This window comes from Ranitomeya imitator, chromosome 1, assembly GCF_032444005.1.
Source record: "Ranitomeya imitator isolate aRanImi1 chromosome 1, aRanImi1.pri, whole genome shotgun sequence".
Lineage (NCBI taxonomy): Eukaryota > Metazoa > Chordata > Amphibia > Anura > Dendrobatidae > Ranitomeya > Ranitomeya imitator.
Window position 1 is genome coordinate 985,031,999 of NC_091282.1, and position 18,216 is coordinate 985,050,214.

The 18,216-nt window shown below is 42.4% G+C and overlaps 1 protein-coding gene across 4 annotated transcripts in view; it reads left to right on the plus strand.

Annotated features, from left to right (window-relative positions):
• The window catches only part of AFG2A (AFG2 AAA ATPase homolog A), a 725,380-nt gene that overhangs the window by 25,027 nt on the left and 682,137 nt on the right, over positions 1 to 18,216 (plus strand). For all 4 annotated transcript variants that reach the window (XM_069743913.1, XM_069743912.1, XM_069743915.1 and 1 more), the window contains exons 5-6: positions 2,251 to 2,844; positions 16,590 to 16,719. In XM_069743913.1, the coding sequence (XP_069600014.1) occupies positions 2,251 to 2,844; positions 16,590 to 16,719 (724 nt within the window). The remainder of the gene's footprint in view (positions 1 to 2,250; positions 2,845 to 16,589; positions 16,720 to 18,216) is intronic.

The window sequence follows — 18,216 nt, forward strand, 5'->3', positions numbered from 1 at the left end:
AGGCATCCCTAGCACCCAGACTGACAAACATGGCTCGGCTTGTCTGTTCAAAGCTTGGTTTGGCAGCAAAGAAGGGGAATAGAGGGGCTTATCAGATTCTTTTTTTTTTTTTCATAACTGAATGTTTTCCGACAATCAATATTTATCACCTTTCAATGGGATAGATTATGAATGTCTTATTGTTTTATATGTTTCTACAATGATGCACCAAGACCTCCAACTTTTCCACTGCATATTCACATTTTAATGTAACACAGTTTAAAAGGGAACCTGTCACCAGCAAAAAAATGCTGTTAATCTGAGGATATTGGCTTAATAGGATTACTAATCTGCACTGCGCCTGAATTTAGCCAAGCAATGTGGGGAGAAAATGAACTTTATTCTCTCCGGCAGCATTTGGTTTCAGTCACTGGGTCGCAGCTGGTGCAGTCAACGCTCTAAGGCTACTTTCACACTTCCGTCGGTACGGGCCCATTGCAATGCGTCGGGTCGACGTACCGACGGACGTTGTGAAATAACTGCACGATGTGGGCTGCGGATGCAGTTTTCCAATGCATCCGCTGCCCATTCTGCAGTCCAGGAAGGAGGGGGCGGAGTTTCGGCCGCGCATGCGAGGTCAAAAATGGCAGACGCGACGCACAAAAAAAGTTACGTGGAACTTTTTTTTGTGCCGACGGTCCACCAAAACATGACGCATCCGTCGCACGACGGATGCGACGTGTGGCGATCCGTCACTAATACAAGTGTATGGGAAAAAAACGCATCCTGCAAGCACATTTGCAGGATGTTTTTTTTCCCAAACCGACGGATTACGACGGAGGTCTAAAGACGGAAGTGTGAAAGTAGCCTAAGGCTATGTGCACACGTCCGGGATTGCCGCTTAAATTTCCGTGGCAATTCCGCAACTCCCTGCCGCTGGTATAATGCATGCGTAATTGGCATTGGTTTTCCTGCTAAGCACTAGCGTTTTGCAAGCGTAATTATCTTGCAGAATGCTAAAGTTTTCCAAGCGATCTGTAGCATCACTTGGATAACGGATTGACAGGTTGGTCACACTTGTCAAACATAGTGTTTGAGAAGTGTGACCAACTTTTTATTATTGATGCTGCTTATGCAGCATCAATAGTAAAAGATCTAATGTTAAAAATAATAAAACAGTCGTGATATTCTTACCTTCCGGTGTCCCCTGCAGCCTTCCTGCTCCTCGCGATGCTCCCGGCAGCTCCCGTTCCCAGTAATGCCTTGCGGCAATGACCCCAGATGACGTAGCATCATGCGAGACCACTACGTCATTGCCGCAAGGCATTACTGGGAACGGGAGCTGCCGAGAGCATCGCGAGGAGCGGGAAGGCTGGAGGGGACGCCGGAAGGTGAGCGTATCACGATTGTTTTATTTTAATTCTTTCTATTTTTTTTTTTTTTAAATTATACGGTTCCTAGGACCTGGAGGAGAGTCTCCTCTCCTCCACCCTGGGAACCAACCGCACATGATCCGCTTACTGCCCGCATGGTGGGCATAGCCCCATGCGGAAAGTAAGCGGATCAATGCTGTCCTATGTGTGCGGAATCCCCCGATTCCACACAAAGAATGAAAATGCTGAATTTTTTTCCAGAATGCAATTCCGCCATGGAAAAAACGCCACATGTGCACAAAAATTGCGGCTTGCATTCTAATAGGATGTTTAATTAGCAGTTTTTTAGCAGTTTTATTGCATTTTTTATAGCGAAAACCGCTGAAAAAAACACAAAAAAATCCTGAGCGTGTGTGCACAGCCTAAGAATACAGAGCAGTGCCTGTAACCTAGCCCCGGCCCTGTCTGACAGCCGGTCCTAATATAGAGTCAGTGTCAGTGAGCTGGGGTGCGATTACAGCTGCGGCTCTGTATTTTTGGGGCATAGCCGCCCTGTGACTGCAACCAAATGCTGCCGGGGAGAATAAAGTTAATTTTCTCCCTGCAGTATTCAGCTACATACAGGCACCCAGCAGGTTAATAATGCTATTAACCTGCAGAATAACCCCATATCTGCAGGTTAATAGCGTTTTTGCTGGTTCCCTTTATGCATACTTTCCGGCGCTCCATTCAGTGTGTATGAGGCTGATGGAAGAAGCTGAGTTCTGTACTTCTCTTTCTGTCTCTACATTATGCTACTCTCAGATTAGTATGCCAAACCTGGTAACCAATTCCCTTCTTGTTTTTCTTTTTGTAAAACCCTTATAGTTACTCTTTATTTTTTTTCTGCAAATTTTAGATGGGAAAATAGTTTTACCTGGAAATGATATCAATGTAACTTTCTACGGGAGATCGTGCAGCTTGCAGGTGGAAAGGATAAAAGGCCCCGACGGTGGTGTCCAAGAACCATTTCACAGTAATCCACATGAAACCACTATTGACAAGTCCATGGTGGACTTCAGCAGTTTGGACCTTTCATTACAGCTTAGCTCACTAGATATTGAGGACCGAAAGGATGAAGCTGTTACCAGTACACCAAGCAAAGCTGAAGAAAGCAAATATTGCTTTGCTTCTTCACCTTCAGAAGATCAAAGCATGGGAGAGCCTTGCCAAGAGACGCCTTGGAGTCCTTGCTGTGTCATATCTGGTACCAGTGATGACCACTCTGACCTATCGCCACATACAAAAGCTGGAGTTAGATGTAATACAGATATATTTTATTATATTTCACCTCGAACTCGAGTAAAATGTAAAATCCCAAAGACACAAGCAGAAGAGGATATAAAAACCAAAGTTACTTATGATATGATTGGTGGTTTACAGACCCAACTGAAGGAAATCAGGGAAACAATAGAGCTACCTCTGAAGGAGCCCGAATTGTTCAAGTCCTATGGTAAGTGGTCAGAAATGTGAGAAAATCATGGTATAGATAATAAACAGTCTATCTGCAATGAAATATGTTTTAGAGAAGCTCTCCCATCAAAGTTTATATCCTTTTTAATATAGTGCAATTATCATATTATATAGCACGGTGTACTTACAATTGCTCATTTTGCCTTTCTACCCAGATAATTCTTCTTTTTTCCCATTAACTCTGACATCACATGATTAAAATCGGTCTAGCGAAATCCTTCTAAGCTGTATGTATAAAAAGGAGGTCTATTCCTGTATGAGACATAATAAATCACTGCAAAAGTCCCTGGCAGGGGGACGGGTGGGAGATGAAGACGGAAATGAGTCATGCAGGGAGTAGAGGCTTCCTGTTTCTACGTAGAGCATACTGGGTACAAAAGCAAAATGAGCAATTGTAAGTACACAATGCCATATAATATGATGGCTGCAATATATTAAGAGGATAAAAACTTTCATGCCAGTGCTTCTTTAAAGACGATGCCTGCCATGTCTTTCTCAAGAATTTCCCTGTAAGTCTTTAACCCCTTAATCCCATATGACATACTATAACGTCGAGGTGACCTGGTACTTAATTCCCAGTGACGGGATAGTACGTCATGGTGGATCGGCGGGTGTCGGCTGACTATCGCAGCTGACATCCGGCACTATGTGCCAGGAGCGGTCACGGACCGCCCCTGGCACATTAACCCCCGGCACACTGCAATCAAAGATGATCGCAGTGTTCCAGCGGTACAGGGGAAGCATTGCACAGGGAGGGGGCTTCTTGCGTGCTTTCCTGAGACCCTCGGAGCAACGCGATGTGATCGCGCTGCTCCGAGGGTCTCCTACCTCCTCCTCCCTGCAGGCCTCGGATCCAATATGGCCGTGGGGCTGCTTCCGGGTCCTGCAGGGAGGTGGCTTTCAAGCACCTGCTCAGAGCAGGCGCCTGCAAGCCTCCAACAGTGCACGTCAGATCGCTGATCTGACACAGTGCACTGCAAAGTGTCAGATCAGCGATCTGACCCTATAACATGATGCCCCCCTATCCTTCCCGGGGCAATGTTGTAAAGTAAAAAAAAAAAAATTCACATATGTAAAAAAAAAAAACAAACAAAAAAAACCTAAATAAAGAAAAAAATATATATATTGTTCCCATAAATACATTTCTTTATCTAAGGCTAGGTTCCCATTGCGTTAATGGGACCGCGTTGCACGGCAAAATTAACGCCGTGCAACGCGTCCGTTAGCGCGCCCATTCACAGCAATGGGGACGCACATCACTAGCGCGTGCCATTTTCGGCACGCGCTAGCGATGTGCCGGTATTTTGTGGCATACTGCTTGCAGCGTCCGAGGCGCGCCCGAGGTCCGTTCCCCGCTCTTGCAGATTGGAGATCTGCGAGAGCGGGGATGTTTAACGCGACCCCTTTACAAAACATTGAGTTAGCGCAATCCGCTGGCGCTAGGCGCTAAACGGATTGCACTAACGCAATCTGAACCAAGCCTTAAAGAAAAAAACAAACAATCAAAATACACATATTTAGTATCGCCGCGTCCGTAATGACCTGACCTATAAAACTGTCCTGAGAGTTAACCCCTTCAGTGAACACCGTAAAAAAAAAAAGAGGCAAAAACAACACTTTATCATACCGCCGAACAAAAAGTGTAATAACACGCGATCAAAAAGACGGATATAAATAACCATGGTACCGCTGAAAACGTCATTTTGTCCCGCAAAAAACTAGCCGCCATACAGCATCATCAGCGAAAAAATAAAAAAGTTATAGTCCTCAGAATAAAGCGATGCAAAAATAATTATTTTTTCTATAAAATAGTTTTTATCGTATAAAAGCACCTAAACATAAAAAAATATAAATGAGGTATCGCTGTAATTGTTCTGACCCGAAGAATAAAACTGCTTTATCAATTTTACCAAACGTGGAACGGTATAAACGCCCCCCCCCCAGCTTCCCCCCTCCCCCTTTCCAAAAGAAATTCATGAATTTCTGGTTTTTGGTGATTCTGCCTCACAAAAATCGGAATAAAAAGCGATCAAAAAATGTCACGTGCCCGAATACCAATAAAACGCCAACTCGTCCCGCAAAAAACAAGACCTCACATGACTCTGTGGACCAAAATATGGAAAAATTATAGCTCTCAAAATGTGGAGACGCAAAAACTACTTTTTGCAACAAAATGCGTCTTTCGGTGTGTGACAGCTACCAATCATAAAAATCCGCTAAAAAACCCGCTATAAAAGTAAATCAAACCCCCTTCATCACCCCCTTAGTTAGGGAAAAATAATAAAATAAAAAAAATGTATTTCCATTTTCCCGTTGGGGTTAGGGTTAGGGCTAGGGCTAGGGTTGGGGTCAGGGTTGGGGCTAGGGTTAGGGTTGGCGCTAGGGTTGGGGTTAGGGCTACAGTTAGGGTTGGGGCTAAAGTTACGGTTAGGGTTTGAATTACATTTACGGTTGGGATTAGGATTAGGGGTGTGTCAGGGTTAGGGGTGTGGTTAGGGTTACTGTTGGGATTAGGGTTAGGGGTGTGTTGGGGTTACGGGTGTGGTTGGGATTAGGGTTAGGGGCATGTTCGGGTTAGGGGTGTGGTTAGGGTTATGTTATAGTTGATATTAGGGTTAGGGGTGTGTTTGGTTAGGGTTTCAGTTAGAATTGGGTGTTTCCACTGTTAAGGCACATCAGGGGCTTTCCAAATGCGACATGGCATCCAATCTCAATTCTAGCCAATTCTGAGTTGAAAAAGTAAAACAGTGCTCTTCCCCTTCCGGGCTCTCCCGTGCGCGCAAACGGGTTTTCCCCAATATATGGGGTATCGCCATACTCAGGACAAATTGGACAACAACTTTTGGGGTCCAATTTCTCTTGTTATCCTTGGGAAAATAAAAATTTGGGGGGCTAAAAAAAACATTTTTGTGGGAAAAAAATGATTTTTTTATTTTCACGGCTCTGCGTTATAAACTGTAGTGAAACACTTGGGGGTTCAAAGTTCTCACAACACATCTAGATTAGTTCCCTGGGGGGTCTAGTTTCCAATATGGGGTCACTTGTGGGGGGTTTCTACTATTTAGGTACATTAGGGGTTCTGCAAACGCAATGTGACGTCTGCAGACCATTCCATCTAAGTCTGCATTCCAAATGGCGCTCCTTCCCTTCCGAGCTCTGCCATGCGCTCAAACGGTGGTTTCCCCCAACATACGGGGTATCAGCGTACTCAGGACAAATTGGACAACAACTTTTGGGGTCGAATTTCTCCTCTTACCATCGGGAAAATACAAAACTGGGGGCTAAAAAATAATTTTGGGGGGAAAGATTTTTTTTTTTAATTTTCACGGCTCTGCGTTACAAACTGTAGTGAAACACTTGGGGGTTCAAAGCTATCACAACACATCTAGATGAGTTCCTTAGGGGGTCTAGTTTCCAAAATGGTGTCACTTGTGGGGGGTTTCTACTGTTTAGGTACATTAGGGACTCTGCAAATGCAATGTGACACCTGCAGACCATTCCATCTAAGTCTGCATTCCAAACGGCGCTCCTTCCCTTCCGAGCTCTGCCATGCGCCCAAACGGTGGTTCCCCCCCACATATGGGGTATCGGCGTACTCAGGACAAATTGGACAACAATTTTTGGGGTCAAATTTCTCCTGTTACCCTTGGGAAAATACAAAACTGGGGGCTATAAAATAATTTTTGTGGAAAAAAAAAAGAATTTTTATTTTCACGGCTCTGCTTTATAAACTGTAGTGAAACACTACAAAGCTCTCACAATACATCTAGGTGAGTTCCTTGAGGGGTCTACTTTCCAAAATGGTGTCACTTGTGGGGGGTTTCCACTGTTTAGGCACATCAGGGGCTCTCGAAACGCATCATGGCGTCCCATCTCAATTCCAGTCAATTTTGCATTCAAAAGCCAAATGGCGCTCCTTCCCTTCCGAGCTCTGCCATGCGCCCAAACAGTGGTTTACCCCCACATATGGGGTGTCTGCGTACTCAGGACAAATTGTACAACAACTTTTGGTGTCCATTTTCTCCTGTTACCCTTGGTAAAATAAAACAAATTGGAGCTGAAGTAAATTTTTTTGTGAAAAAAAGTTAAATGTTCATTTTTTTTAAACATTCCAAAAATTCCTGTGAAACACCTGAAGGGTTAATAAACTTCTTGAATGTGGTTTTGAGCACCTTGAAGGGTGCAGTTTTTAGAATGGTGTCACACTTGGTTATTTTCTATCATATAGACCCCTCAAAATGACTTCAAATGTGATGTGGTCCCTAAAAAAAAAAAAAATGGTGGTGTAAAAATGAGAAATTGCTGGTCAACTTTTAACCCTTATAACTCCCTAACAAAAAAAAAATTTTGGTTCCAAAATTGTGCTGATGTAAAGTAAACATGTGGGAAATGTTCCTTATTAAGTATTTTGTTTGACATATCTCTGTGATTTAAGGGCATAAAAATTCAAAGTTGGAAAATTGCGAAATTTTCGCCAAATTTCTGTTTTTTTCATAAATAAACGCAGGTAATATCAAAGAAATTTTACCACTATCATGAAGTACAATGTCAGGAGAAAACATTGTCAGAATCATCAGTATCCGTTGAAGCGTTCCAGAGTTATAACTTCATAAAGGGACAGTATTCAGAATTGTAAAAAATGGCCCGGTCATTAACGTGCAAACCACCCTTGGGGCTTGAGGGGTTAATGTGCTTCTCCAGCATTAGAAAAACATGGATGCTTTCTTCCAAAAATAGTCCCATACCTGTCCAAAGGTTGTTTGTGTATAGCTGCTACACAACACATGGACTAAGAAGAAAGCAGCATGTTTAACTAATCCTGGAAAATTGATTTTAATGTTGTATATATTGTAAGAAAATTGGCTACAAAGTCATGTAGATACGAGAATTAAAGGGAATCTGTCTGCCCAATTTTTACCTATAAGATGCGGCCACCGCCATCAAGGGCTTATCTACAGCATTCTGTAATGCTGTAGATAAGTTCCCTATGTAACCTGCAAGGTAAGAAAAACAGGTTATATTATACTCACACAGGGGCGGTCCTGGTCCGGTCCGATAGGCATCTCGTTCCGGGTTCGGCGCCTCACATCTTCATAGGATGATGTCCTCTTCTTTGCTTCTTGCTGCGGCTCCGGCGCAGGCGTACTTTGTCTGCCCTGTTGAGGGCAGCGTAAAGTACTGCAGTGCGCAGGTGTCGTGAAAGGTCAGAGGTTTAGAAAACTAAAATATTTTTTATTCTTAAATCTTCATCTATTTAATGTCATAATCCTTTTTTTTTTTCTTTTTCTTGTATACTTTAATTATAAAGTCGCTATACTTCCCTCACCACACTAACTAATGCATTTTTTTTTTTTTTTACTACTTCCTGTATTATGAAGCTTTGTTTGAGAATCCCATCTCTACTAAGCATGTGTCAGTTGTCAATTCCGACTGGTGCTCAGTAGGATTTTGTCACTGTGCACTATTCTTCTCTCTGCATGGTTTTTCTCACTGCACAGTGACAATGTACTCCCTCGACTCCTTTGATCAAAAGTGACCAGCTGGAAAGAGCGCACTGTCAGTGTACGTTGTAAGGAGAGAATCCGGCGAGCAGAGACCAGCGTCGTCCATGCAAACGATGTCACTTGCGGAGGCATCGCTGGTCTTTGCTCACTTGTTCTCTCCTTACAATGCTCACTGACAGTGCGCTCTGTCAAGGGTCCATCATTTGACTGTAGCCTCTGCCCCTGATGATGACTTTTTTGAGTGTATTCCAGCATACACTGTGATTCTCAAACAAGGCGTCGTCAAAAAGGATGTAGTAAAAAAAAATAAAATAAAGCAGAGTAGTGAGGAAGGGTAGTGATATTTGAATTGACCCCTTCACCCCTCCCCCACCCCACCTCTCCCCAAGCCAGTTTTCACTTTCATGACCAGGCCATTTTTACAATTTTGACCAGCATGTCACTTTATGTGGTAATAACTCTGGATCACTTCAATGGATCCCAGTGAGTCTGCGATTTCTTTTCTCATGACACCTTTTACTTCATGATGATGGTAAAATTTTTTCTATATGACTTGTGTTTATTTGTGAAAATATCGGAAATTTGGCAAAAAATTGAAAATGGCAGTTTTCAAACTTTTAATTCTTAAGCCCTTAAATCATAGCGTTATTTCACACAAAATAGTTAATAAATAACATTTACCATAGGTCTCCTTTACATCTGCATAATTTTTTAAACATTTTTTTTTGTTAGTATGTTAAAAGCTTGTGAAGGATGGCATCGGGGAGATCAATCAGAATCCCAGTGTTGCCACCCTGCCTGACGTCACTATTAAGTTAGACTGATCACGTAATGCCGTCTCCTCCGTTTCTTTAACATGATGTTCCGCACCCCCTGGGAACACGTAAGGTCATACAATTTTACAGACTCCCCCTGTCCACACGGGCCCAGGGAGGCACGTGGAGTGAGAGGATATGGCACACGCAGTCACTGACGTGGCACTATGCTTACTCACAACCCTCACAGACTGAGGGGCACCTTTCACTAGCACCAGTGAAACAGAGCCCTGTCAGCCCAGTATGACTGCCACCAGTTCTTAGTTAGATATAAGCCTGGCCCGTTAAGTCTATTGGGCCATAAGCCAGCTTCCATAAATCCTTATGGAATCATGGCTGTCTCAACAAAGCAGTTTAGACCAAATGGTATCCAAATGGAAAGCAAGCCTTTTATTCTGAGCTTAGCTGGTTCAAGGTGTGAGATCTGTCACTCACAGCCTTTTGACACTTGACTTACTCCCCCCCTCAAAGTCTTCAAAACCCCATTCCAGAAGTTTATTAACTCTTCAGGTGCTTCACAGGAGTTATTGCAATGTGGAAGGAAAAAATGAACATTTGTACACTTTATTTTTCATAATTTTACTTTATTCCTATTTTTTTTTTTTCACAATGGTAACAGAAGAAAATGGACTTAAAATTTGTTATGCAATATCTCTGAGTACTCCGATACCCCATATGTGGGGGAAAACTACTTTTTGGGCAAACGGCAGGGCAATGAAGGAAAGCAAAAATGGCTGAAAATGAGAGCGGACGCCATGTGACCCTGATGTGCCCTAACAGTGGAAACCCCGCACAATTAACCCCAATTTGGAAACTAAACCGTTCAAGGAATTTATCTAGACGTGTGGTGAGCACCTTGAACCCACAGGTGCTTGACAAAATTTTACAAAGTTGAACTGTGAAAATTAAAAATCATTTTTCCCACAAAAATGTTTTAGCCCCAATTTTTTTTATTTTAACAAAGATAACACGAGAAAATGGACCCCATAAATTAGTTGTGCGATTTCTCCTGAGTGCACCCATGCCCAATATATGGTAGAAAACTATTTTTGAGGTGCAGCGCAAAGCTCAAAAGGGAAGAAGTGCCATACTAGAGTTCAGATTTTGCTGGAATGATTTGAGGGTGCCATGTCACATTGGCAGAGCCCCTTATGTGCCAGAACAACAGAAACCCCCCATATGTGAACTCAATTTACCAACTACACCCCCTCAATGAATGCATATAGTTATGCAGTAAGCATGTTGACACCATGTGCCTCACAGAATTTTATACTATTGGGCGGCGAAGAAAGGATAATTACATTTTTACCGCTGTGTTGTTTTAACCCAAGTTTTTAATTTTTCTCAGGGCTAATAGGAAAAAAATGGCCCTCTGTTTGTTGTACAATTTCTCCTGAGTGCTCCAATACCATACATGTAACCTGGAAATATTTTTCAGGCTCAGTGGAAACCTCAGAAGGCAAGGAGCGCCATATTATTGTGCAGATTTTACTGTTATGGTATACGTGTGCCATGACCCACTGGGAGAGTGCCTGAGGTCCCAGAACTGCCGATCCCCCTATAAGTTACTCCATTTTACAAACTACACCTGTCAATTCATCTAAGGGTGCAGTGATCATGTTGACAGCACGGGTGTGTCACAGCATTTTATACCATTGGACAGTGAAGAAAAGAGTTACATGTTTACCACACAAATTTTGATTTCATCCAAGATTTTACACTTTCACAAGGGAAAATGGGTAAAAATGGCACCAAAATGTGTCACACAATTTCTGCTGAACGTGGAAATACCACACATGTGGCTATACAGTACTAATTGGCCACAGGCATGACTAGGGAGGGAGGAAGCACTATTTGTATGCTGGATCACAGATTTTCCTAGAATAGTTTGCTTACTCCATATACAGAGCCCTACGTGCTAGAAGAGCAGAATTGCCCCTCAAGTGACCCCATTTTGAAAATTCTATGCCATTTGGGAATTTTACAGGTGTAGTTTGAGGGTTCTGCACAGGAACTTAGCTGTTCCCAGTAGTGATGAGTTGGTTTATGTTAACGCAGCTGCATGATTTGCGACTACTAGACAGCTTGAATACATGTTGGGATTGCCTATCAAACAGGCAATAGCGCTTTTCTGGACAGAGAGCCCAGATGTTCCTCCTGGGACCTGTTGTAGCCATTCTTCCAACTTAGGGGTCACTGCTCCAAGTGCTCCTATCACCACTGAAATCACTGTTGCCTTCACCTTCAGAATAAAAAAAATACTAAAGCAAACCCCCCTTTATCACCCCCTTAGTTATCTAAAAATAATAAAATAAAAAAATGTATTTTTTTCAATTTTTCCATTAGGGTTAGAGTTGGGCTCAGGTGAGTTGGGGTTAGGATTAGGGTTTGGAGTGTGTTGATATTAGGGTTGGAATTGGGGGTTTCCACTGTTTAGGTACATCAGGGGGTCTCCAAACGGGACATGGCGCCACCATTGATTCCAGCCAATTTTGCATTCAAAAAGTCAAACGGTGCTCCCTCCCTTCTGAGCCCTGCCATGCACCCAAACAGTGGCTTTCCCTCACATACGGGTATCGGCAGACTCAGGAGAAATTGCACAACAAATCTTTTGGTCCATTTTCTCTTGTAAAAATTAAAAAAGCTTGGGTTTAACCCCTTTCTGACATCGGACGTACTATCCCGTCCATGTGGGGTGGGCCCCTATGACCATGGACGGGATAGTACGTCCAGCGCGATCGGCGGCGCTCACGGGGGGAGCGCGGCCGATCGCGGCCGGGTGTCAGCTGCCTATCGCAGCTGACATCCGGCACTATGTGCCAGGAGCGGTCACGGACCGCCCCCGGCACATTAACCCCTGGCACACCGCGATCAAAGATGATCGCAATGTGCCGGCGGTGCAGGGAAGCACCGCGCAGGGAGGGGGCTCCCTGCGGGCTTCCCTGAGCCCCCCGCAGCAACGCGATGTGATCGCGTTGCTGCGAGGGTCTTACCTCCCTCCCTCCCTGCTCGAGCCCCGGATCCAAGATGGCCGCGGATCCGGGTCCTGCAGGGAGGGAGGTGGCTTCACAGAGCCTGCTCAGAGCAGGCACTGTGAAGGCTGCAGCGCTGCATGTCAGATCAGTGATCTGTGAAGTCCCCCCCTGGGACAAAGTAAAAAAGTAAAAAAAATAATTTTCATATGTGTAAAAAAAAAATAAAAAAAAATATTCCAAAATAATGAAAAAAAAAAAAATATTATTCCCATAAATACATTTCTTTATCTAAATAAAAAAAAAAAAACAATAAAAGTACACATATCTAGTATCGCCGCGTCCGTAACGACCCGACCTATAAAACTGGCCCACTAGTTAACCCCTTCAGTAAACACCGTAAGAAAAAAAAAAAAAAACGAGGCAAAAAACAACGCTTTATTATCATACCGCCGAACAAAAAGTGGAATAACACGCGATCAAAAAGACAGATATAAATAACCATGGTACCGCTGAAAACGTCATCTTGTCCCGCAAAAAACGAGCCGCCATACAGCATCATCAGCAAAAAAATAAAAAAGTTATAGTCCTGAGAATAAAGCGATGCCAAAATAATTATTTTTTCTATAAAATAGTTTTTATCGTATAAAAGCGCCAAAACATAAAAAAATGATATAAATGAGGTGTCGCTGTAATCGTACTGACCCGAAGAATAAAACTGCTTTATCAATTTTACCAAACGTGGAACGGTATAAACGCCTCCCCCAAAAGAAATTCATGAATAGCTGGTTTTTGGTCATTCTGCCTCACAAAAATCGGAATAAAAAGCGATCAAAAAATGTCACGTGCCCGAAAATGTTACCAATAAAAACGTCAACTCGTCCCGCAAAAAACAAGACCTCACATGACTCTGTGGACCAAAATATAGAAAAATTATAGCTCTCAAAATGTGGTAACGCAAAAAATATTTTTTGCAATAAAAAGCGTCTTTCAGTGTGTGACGGCTGCCAATCATAAAAATCCGCTAAAAAACCCGCTATAAAAGTAAATCAAACCCCCCTTCATCACCCCCTTAGTTAGGGAAAAATTAAAAAAATGTATTTATTTCCATTTTCCCATTAGGGCTAGGGTTAGGGTTAGGGTTAGGGTTAGGGCTAGGGTTAGGGCTAGGGTTAGGGCTAGGGTTAGGGCTAGGATTAGGGTTAGGGCTAGGGCTACAGTTTGGGTTGGGGCTAAAGTTACAGTTAGGGTTTAGATTACATTTACGGTTGGGAATAGGGTTGGGATTAGGGTTAGGGGTGTGTCAGGGTTAGAGGTGTGGTTAGGGTTACTGTTGGGATTAGGGTTAGGGATGTGTTTGGATTAGGGTTTCAGTTATAATTGTGGGGTTTCCACTGTTTAGGCACATCAGGGGCTCTCCAAACGCGACATGGCGTCCGATCTCAATTCCAGCCAATTCTGCGTTGAAAAAGTAAAACAGTGCTTCTTCCCTTCCGAGCTCTCCCGTGTGCCCAAACAGGGGTTTACCCCAACATATGGGGTATCAGCGTACTCAGGACAAATAGGGCAACAACTTTTGGGGTCCAATTTCTCCTGTTACCCTTGGGAAAATACAAAACTCGGGGCTAAAACATATTTTTTGTGGGGAAAAAAAAGATTTTTTATTTTCACAGCTCTGCGTTATAAACTGTAGTGAAACACTTGGGGGTTCAAAGTTCTCACAACACATCTAGATTAGTTCCCTGGGGGGTCTAGTTTCCAATATGGGGTCACTTGTGGGGGGTTTCTACTATTTAGGTACATTAGGGATTCTGCAAACGCAATGTGACGTCTGCAGACCATTCCATCTAAGTCTGCATTCCAAATGGCGCTCCTTCCCTTCCGAGCTCTGCCATGCGCTCAAACGGTGGTTTCCCCCAACATACGGGGTATCAGCGTACTCAGGACAAATTGGACAACAACTTTTGGGGTCGAATTTCTCCTCTTACCCTCGGGAAAATACAAAACTGGGGGCTAAAAAATAATTTTTGTGGGAAAAAAATTTTTGTTTTATTTTTACGGCTCTCCATTATAAACTTCTGTGAAGCCCTTGGTGGGTCAAAGCGCTCAGCACACATCTAGATAAGTTCCTTAGGGGGTCTACTTTCCAAAATGGTGTCACTTGTGGGGGGTTTCTACTGTTTAGGTACATTAGGGGCTCTGCAAACGCAATGTGACACCTGCAGACCATTCCATCTAAGTCTGCATTCAAATGGCACTCCTTCCCTTCTGAGCCCTCCCATGTGCCCAAACAGTGGTTCCCCCCACATATGGTGTATCATCGCACTCAGGACAAATTGGGCAACAAATTTTGGGGTCCAATTTCTCCTGTTACCCTCAGGAAAATACACAACTGGGGGCTAAAAAAATAATTTTTGTGGGAAAAAAATTTTGTTTTATTTTTACGGCTCTGCATTATAAACTTCTGTGAAGCACTTGGTGGGTCAAAGTGCTCACCACACATCTAGATAAGTTCCTTAGGGGGTCTACTTTCCAAAATGGTGTCATTTGTGGGGGGTTTCAATGTTTAGGCACATCAGTGGCTCTTCAAACGCAACATGGCGTCCCATCTCAATTCCTGTAAATTTTGCATTGAAAAGTCAAACGGCGCTCCTTCCTTTCCGAGCTCTCCCATCCGCCCAAACAGTGGTTTACCCCCACATATGGGCTATCAGCGTACTCAGGACAAATTGTACAACAACTTTTGGGGTCCAATTTCTTCTCTTACCCTTGGGAAAATAAAAAATTGGGGCGAAAAGATAATTTTTGTGAAAAAATATGATTTTTTATTTTTCCGGTTCTACATTATAAACTTCTGTGAAGCACTTGGTGGGTCAAAGTGCTCACCACACCTCTAGATAAGTTCCTTAGGGGGTCTACTTTCCAAAATGGTGTCACTTGTGGGGGGTTTCAATGTTTAGCCACATCAGGGGCTCTCCAAACGAAACATGGCGTCCCATCTCAATTCCAGTCAATTTTGCATTGAAAAGTCAAATGGCACTCCTTTGCTTCCGAGCTCTGCCATGCGCCCAAACAGTGGTTTACCCCCACATGTGGGGTATTGGCATACTCAGGACAAATTGTACAACAATGTTTGGGGTCCATTTTCTCCTGTTACCCTTGGTAAAATAAAACAAATTGGAGCTGAATTAAATTTTTTGTGAAAAAAAGTTAAATGTTCATTTTTATTTAAACATTCAAAAAATTCCTGTGAAGCACCAGAAGGGTTAATAAACTTCTTGAATATGGTTTTGAGCACCTTGAGGGGTGCAGTTTTTAGAATGGTGTCACACTTGGGTATTTTCTATCATATAGACCCCTCAAAATGACTTCAAATGAGATGTGGTCCCTAAAATAAAATGGTGTTGTAGAAATGAGAAATTGCTGGTCAACTTTTAACCCTTATAACTCCCTAACAAAAAAAAATTTTGGTTCCAAAATTGTGCTGATGTAAAGTAGACATGTGGGAAATGTTACTTATTAAGTATTTTGTGTGACATATCTCTGTGATTTAATTGCATAAAAATTCAAAGTTGGAAAATTGCGAAATTTTCATAATTTTCGCCAAATTTCCATTTTTTTCACAAATAAACGCAGGTACTATCAAAGAATTTTTACCATTGTCATGAAGTACAATATGTCACGAGAAAACAATGTCAGAATCACCAGGATCCATTGAAGCGTTCCAGAGTTATAACCTCATAAAGGGACAGTGGTCAGAATTGTAAAAATTGGCCCGGTCATTAACATGCAAACCACCCTTGGGGGTAAAGGGGTTAAAAGTAAATTTTTGGTGAAAAAGTGAAATGTTCATTTTTTCCTTCCACATTGCTTTAGTTCTCGTGAAGCACCTGAAGGGTTAATAACCTTCTTGAATGTGGTTTTGCGCACCTTGAGGGGTGCAGTTTTTAGAATGGTGTCACTTTTTGGGTATTTTCTGTTATACTGACAACATTTTCGCCATAATTCCGTTTTTTTCATAAATAAACGCAAGTCATATCAAAGAAATGTTACCACTAATATGAAGTGCAATATGTCACGAAAAAACAGTCTCAGAATCGGTGGGATATGTTTGTGTTCCAGAGCTATAACCACATAAAGTGACAGTGGTCAGAATTGTAAAAATTAGCTCTGTCATTAACGGGTTAATATTTGTGTCTGCAGATGATTTATGGGTTACTTTGGGGTCAGTATGATGGTAACTTGAAGGAATATGGGTGCTATTATTGCATTATAATTATTCTGTGCTTTGTTTGGTTCTCTTTGGTTTGAATGCTTTGTGTTTCGGCAATGGAAACTTTCATTTAGCTGGTGTGAATCCTATGAAATCCTTTAATATCTGTTTGACTACTTGGTTGAGGAACTGTTTATTGATCCTTGTTGTTTACCTTGCAGGGATTCCTCCTCCACGTGGAGTATTACTATATGGGCCTCCAGGGACAGGCAAAACACTGATAGCACGTGCAATCGCTAATGAAGTTGGTGCTCATGTTTCAGTTATTAATGGGCCAGAAATCATGAGCAAGTAAGGGGGACTTTGATCTTTTTTTGCTTTCTAACTTGCAGAGATGTGTTACTAATATACAGTAATTTCATGGAGTGCCATGTTTGGGACACTAGTTTTCTGGTTGTTTTTTAGAAATGTTTCTGGAACTTTGGAATGAAGACACTGCAAGATTAGTTATGACTGAGTGTATATTCCAAGTGAGGGACCAAGCGCTGGGATAACCTAAACCTTTTAGTCTTTATTAGAAACTTCATTATAAATATCAAAGAAACAATGAGTTACTACAAACAATAGTTGTGTCCTTACTTGTAACATAGGATAGATGCACCTCCATAAAATCTTAAACAGTCATTCAGACAAGTAATTGGTCTTTATGACTATTTACGATGACTTTATGTACGTGCATTTACCCTATGCTATCACGAAGGACACAGCTATTATTCGTTATAATGTTGTTTTTTATTTATTTTCAAATTTGGAATTAAGGCTGAAGGTCTTTATGCCTGTCCCTATGCTCGATCTCTCCTGAATATTTCTTACGGTAAATACTTACCTGCAATTATAATCCTGGAGTGAGTGAGGTTAACAGGAAAGGAGCAGGGCGACCTTCAGCCAAATACATTGTTTATTGCTTGCCACAAATTCTAACACATCTATTTTAAAAGGAATGTCCGTTCGAAGAATCAAAGCCTGCAATCACAACGTGACTGGAGGCTGACAAATCCTTACAGTGTGCAATGTGCACATTGTGACAGTTCCCTGGTATTCCCTGTGTGTGTGACCACATGCATATGACTGGGACATGTGTGGTCACTTACTGACTAGACTCAATTCTCTTCTATTGGGAGAAGCCAAATGAGACTAATTGGCACATGACCGCAACTATGCAAATCACTTAGATTTGGTCTGATGGCCTCATGTGAAATCATGACTTTATGCACGTTGCGTACAGTTGCGATCTGGCAGCCTCCTACAGTGACTGCAGGCTTGGCCTTCTGAGACCAGAAAACCCCTTTAATTTCTGTCTTTAGAACCGTCAAAGATCCTTCAAATTTATTAAGAGGTGGGCGACTTTTAATAAATCTGATGGCTTTTACTTCACTGCACTTGAGTTCAAAAGTGGTGCATGAAGCACCATTCTTAATAAAGCGCCCTGATATCCTTTAAAAGGGTGTTACCACCTTGTAGAGTGGTGGCATATTACTGGGAAATAGGACCACTTTAAAGTTTGTAGGGATCTGAACTCTGGTATTTATTTATTTTACTCACTTCTATAGTGCCATTAATCCCACAGCACTTTACAGACATCATCATCACTGTCCCCATTGGGGCTCACAATCTAAATTACCTATCAGTATATCAGTGTGGGAGGAAACCCACGCAAACACGGGGAGAACATACAAGCTCCTTGCAGATGTTGTCCTTGGTGGGATTTGAACCCAGGTCCCCAGTGTTGCAAGGCTACAGTGCTACCCACTAGTGATGAGCGAACGTGCTCAGGTAAGGCGTTATCCG